The 4,227-nt window shown below is 43.6% G+C and overlaps 1 protein-coding gene across 1 annotated transcript; it reads left to right on the forward strand.

The window, feature by feature from the left end:
• The first annotated feature begins 2,094 nt into the window (after nt 1–2,094).
• On the forward strand, nt 2,095–3,643 carry LOC107395555 (spectrin alpha chain, non-erythrocytic 1-like). The gene is made up of 6 exons (XM_070545927.1): nt 2,095–2,233; nt 2,657–2,749; nt 2,860–2,964; nt 3,040–3,072; nt 3,153–3,188; nt 3,397–3,643. The coding sequence occupies exons 2-6, from the start codon at nt 2,684–2,686 to the stop codon at nt 3,472–3,474; spliced, it is 318 nt and encodes a 105-aa protein (XP_070402028.1). The 5' UTR covers nt 2,095–2,233; nt 2,657–2,683; the 3' UTR covers nt 3,475–3,643.
• Nucleotides 3,644–4,227: the final 584 nt, after the last annotated feature.

Consider the following 4,227-nt stretch of genomic DNA (forward strand, 5'->3'; position numbering starts at 1 on the left):
GCTCTTTTTTTGGGGGGGTGGGGGTGGGGGTGGGGGGGTGGGGTGAGGCTTATATTGCAGTACGCACGAGTCAGTAATTTCCGGTAAGTATTTTAAAGCCATATACTTAATTAGTTCTTTGTATGAAGTTTTCCTCTAGGTGATCCAGAGAGGCTTGACCTTTGGGTGAGCAACCAAAAAAGAGAGTGCTGGACTCCCAATTCATTCTCCCGCTTGTGCAGTGAACACTTTGAGAGTCATCACTTCACCACGGACGCCAGGGTACAAACACATTACTTCATATTTTGGTTGAGATTTAAAAAATTGAAGCATTAGCTGTATAACATACCGACGTTACATTGCTGTGTAACTAGAAGAAAATCTTCCCCACCCTTGAATTGTCTGTGACTAGGGCTGTTTAGATGAGAAACAATCATGTTATTAATTTCCATCTAATTCTATGGTCAATTACTCAGAGAAACAATTTAATTTTTGGACAGTCTTTAATGTGTAACTTTATGTATTTGGATGAATGACAAATATTCATGTTAAACTAAAATGTTAGGCATTTAGGGGGAAAAAACAAAATAATAAACATTATACAGATGTCAAATAAATCAAACTGTAATTAAACTATATATTTTCAAAGTCTCGATTCTGGATAAAATCCAACAACATATGCTTTATAAATAACAAACACTACACATGCCTTTTACACACACACACACACATGCAAGCACATTCACTCACACACACAGTGCTCTGGTGTACCAGTGTGTTCTTCAGAAGCTGACCTTGTCTGATGTGTGTGTATATGAATCTCTTTTTTTTAAATTAAGTAATTATGTTTTTTTTATTTTAGGGGAGAGTTTGCCTGAAGGACACAGCCGTACCTACAATCTTCTCGTCCTTTAAGGTCAAAAAACCTGTTCCAAGAAGGGAAGAACAGGTAAGTAGGAATGACAAGGTAAGTTTTGAACGTCATCAGCTTATCTGAAAGTAAGATTTAAAAGACCCTATCATTTTGGTGATCTCACGCCTACACAACATCCTTTGTTCTAATGGTGAAATTAATTTAAGCTGATTTTTTACCTGCTGACCTCTATAACTTTATTCCTGTTCCTAATTACAAAGAAACCCCTGTGCAGAGGAGGTGTTTTGAAGGTGACAGTTTCTGCTTATCAAGCAACAATTGACAGCTACAATAAAGCCTGATTCATGCTTCTCTGTCAGCTCCAACAGGGAGAGACACGCACGCACAGATGGAGACGTTTAGCTCTCATACTTCTCCGTCTCCTGGGGAGTGTTGCAAAGCAATTCCCGGACCGGACAGCAGAGGGCGGAGAGCTGTTCTGTGGTATCCTATCATGTATCGGTCCAAAATAGTGTGATGATATTGCGTTTTTTGTACATAACAGACTTTTTAACAGACAAATTTGTCACATTCTCCTACACCTCTTCACGGGCTCGCCACAGTAAATATTCTATTTGGCGAGAGATAAACTTTATTGTATTTATCATAGTGAATCTATAATTAAACGGGTAAACTAGCAGTAGCACATCCAACATCAAAGAAAGTAAAATGTTATTATCAGGAGAGGGAGAATGTTTAAGTGGTTAGCAGCAGTGTGCTAGCCGATGGCCCCCTCCATGAGGCCACTACAGCTCAGCAGAACACCATTGTAGCTTCTTCTGGGGAGAAAAACACTTAGAGAAAAAATAAAGTTAACAGCTGAAATAGCAGGAAATAATACAGTTAAAGAGCAGATTGTAGAAGAAAGAAACCCCTGGGTTAAACTGGTCTGTTTACTGCATAATGCTGAACTCTAACATGTGTCCTCAGGGAAGGACCTGATTGGTGTCCAGAACCTGCTGAAGAAGCACCAGGCTCTGCAGGCTGAGATCACAGGTCATGAACCTCGCATCAAGGCTGTCACCCAGAAAGGAGAGACCATGGTGGAAGAAGGTAGAGCAGGTCTGGTCCTGACATGTTTCTGAGGTGTCTGCAGGTTCTGGCTCACCTTTTTTGGGTCCAGGTCACTTCGCTGGTGAGGAAGTGAAGACTAAACTGTGGGAGCTTCATGGACGTTGGGACACGCTGAAGGCCAAGGCGTCCCAGAGGAGGCAGGACCTGGAGGACTCTCTGCAGGCCCAGCAGTACTTTGCGGATGCTAATGAGGCCGAGTCCTGGATGAGGGAGAAGAAGCCCATCGTTGGAAGTCCAGACTAAGGGAAAGACGAGGACTTGGCCGAGGTATGGAAGTCCCTTCCTGAGAAACTCCAATCGCTTTTCTTTGCTCTCTTTCCAGTCCTTCATAATTAGTGTTTCTGTATTTGTCATTTCCTTCGGTTGTCTACCAGACGTCGTTGCTCGTTTGAGCGTCTCATGGGTTAGGGGTAGAAGTGCTGGCCTCGCACAGGAAGTGATGACAAACGTGTTCCCGGCGCTCTTATTTCAAACGGTTTACAAGCTGTGATGTGTGTTCCCGCTGCAGAGCAGCCATGACACGTGGCAGCCGGCAGAAGGCTCACGCTTTTCCACTAAACACCCGCAGAGCTGCGTCTGCGGTGAACTGAGCAGGGTTTGTTTTACGGTGGCGGATCCGATTGGACCATCGCTGCGAGAAAGCTCCACTTGTGTCAGACGAGCTGAAGGTTCTGAAGTTCTGCTCCACAGGCTCTCCTGAAGAAGCACGAGGCCCTGATGTCGGACCTGTCGGCTTACGGCAGCAGCATCCAGGCCCTGAAGGAGCAGGCCCAGTCCTGCAGGGTGAGTTCAGAACCCTCGGCCCGTCAGAACATTCTTATCCACCACGTTCTAACACCAGACCTGTTAACCTGACAGCAACAAGGTAATCAGCAGGTGCTTTTGTCCTGCAGGACCTGAAGGCCAACGAGTCCCGCCTGAGGGACATCAACAAGGTGGCATCTGAACTGGAGTCTGAAGGTCTGATGGCTGAGGAGGCTCCTATGGTTCAGGCTCAGGTGAGCGTCACCTGTCTGCAGCAGCTGGTCCCTCTCACTTCCTGGTTTGTTAACTCTGCTCGTCTCTGTTTGTAGCAACAAGAACATCTGGGTTCTGCTCCTGGAAAGGTGCATGTTGTCCTCCGCCTCCACCAGAACCAGACGTGGTGTTTTTGTTACCACTCATTTGTTTGTTTGTTTGTTTACAGGATGAAGCCGACTCTAACATGGCGTCACCCTGGAAGGTGAGTTCATTCAGCTGATCAGAGGTCACCTCTGATGGCCGCAGTCACGGCCGACCATGCTGACATCACACAGAAATTCAGGTGACCCGGCAGGCACCAGGTGCTGGTGAAAGTGGGGACATGTCAGCTGGTTGCCATGGCTACAGTTATCTTTATGCATCTGTATGACTGCTGACTGGTGTGTGTTTCCTGTGACCTTTGACCTCAGACCGTACGGTTGGGCGTTCAGACGACGGCTAACTTTAATTCCATCAAGGTAAGAGGAAGCTCTTCCCTTCCTGTCTGAGCGATCCGTCTCCAGGTTTCCTCGTCCGGCGTCCAGCCCGCTGGCGTCCACCTTCATCTCACCTTCATCTCATCTCACTTCATTTATAGTGCAATACTTTCACATAATCATTTTCCCACACTTCTGTATACCTGTATTTTGTTGTTTTTCAATAAAGAATGACAAATTATTTAAGTTTGGTTTTTGTTGCACACAAATATATATCTGTAAAAAATATCTACAAAGCTAATGTTTACATAACAAGTATGATTGGGTTTTGCAATACGGCACTCAAGTTTATTTTAGTAAGATTTTCAAACCAAGTAAAGTTAGTAAAGAACACATTTCTATTGTCTGCTAAGAAACTGTTGGGATTTATAATGGGCCTGTTGTACAAATAACTTGTAAATGATTATTCCTCACTTTTGTCTTAACCAAAGAAATTCCAGTAATTGAGCAAAAACATTTATTTTTAACACTACATTTTATAAAACAGGGCGCAAAGTGTCGGCACATGTACAGGTGCTGGCCAGTAAATTAGAATATCATCAAAAGGTTGAAAATATTTCAGTAATTCCATTCAAAACGTGAAACTTGTACATTATATTCATGCAATGCACACAGACCAATGTATTTCCGATGTTTATTACGTTTAATTTTGATCTTTATAGGTGACAACCAATGAAAACATCAAATCTGGTATCTCAGAAAATTAGAATATTCTAAAGGCCAATGAAAAAATGTTTGTTTCTCTAATGTTGGCCAACTGAAAAG

The sequence above is a fragment of the Nothobranchius furzeri genome, chromosome 2, assembly GCF_043380555.1.
Source record: "Nothobranchius furzeri strain GRZ-AD chromosome 2, NfurGRZ-RIMD1, whole genome shotgun sequence".
Lineage (NCBI taxonomy): Eukaryota > Metazoa > Chordata > Actinopteri > Cyprinodontiformes > Nothobranchiidae > Nothobranchius > Nothobranchius furzeri.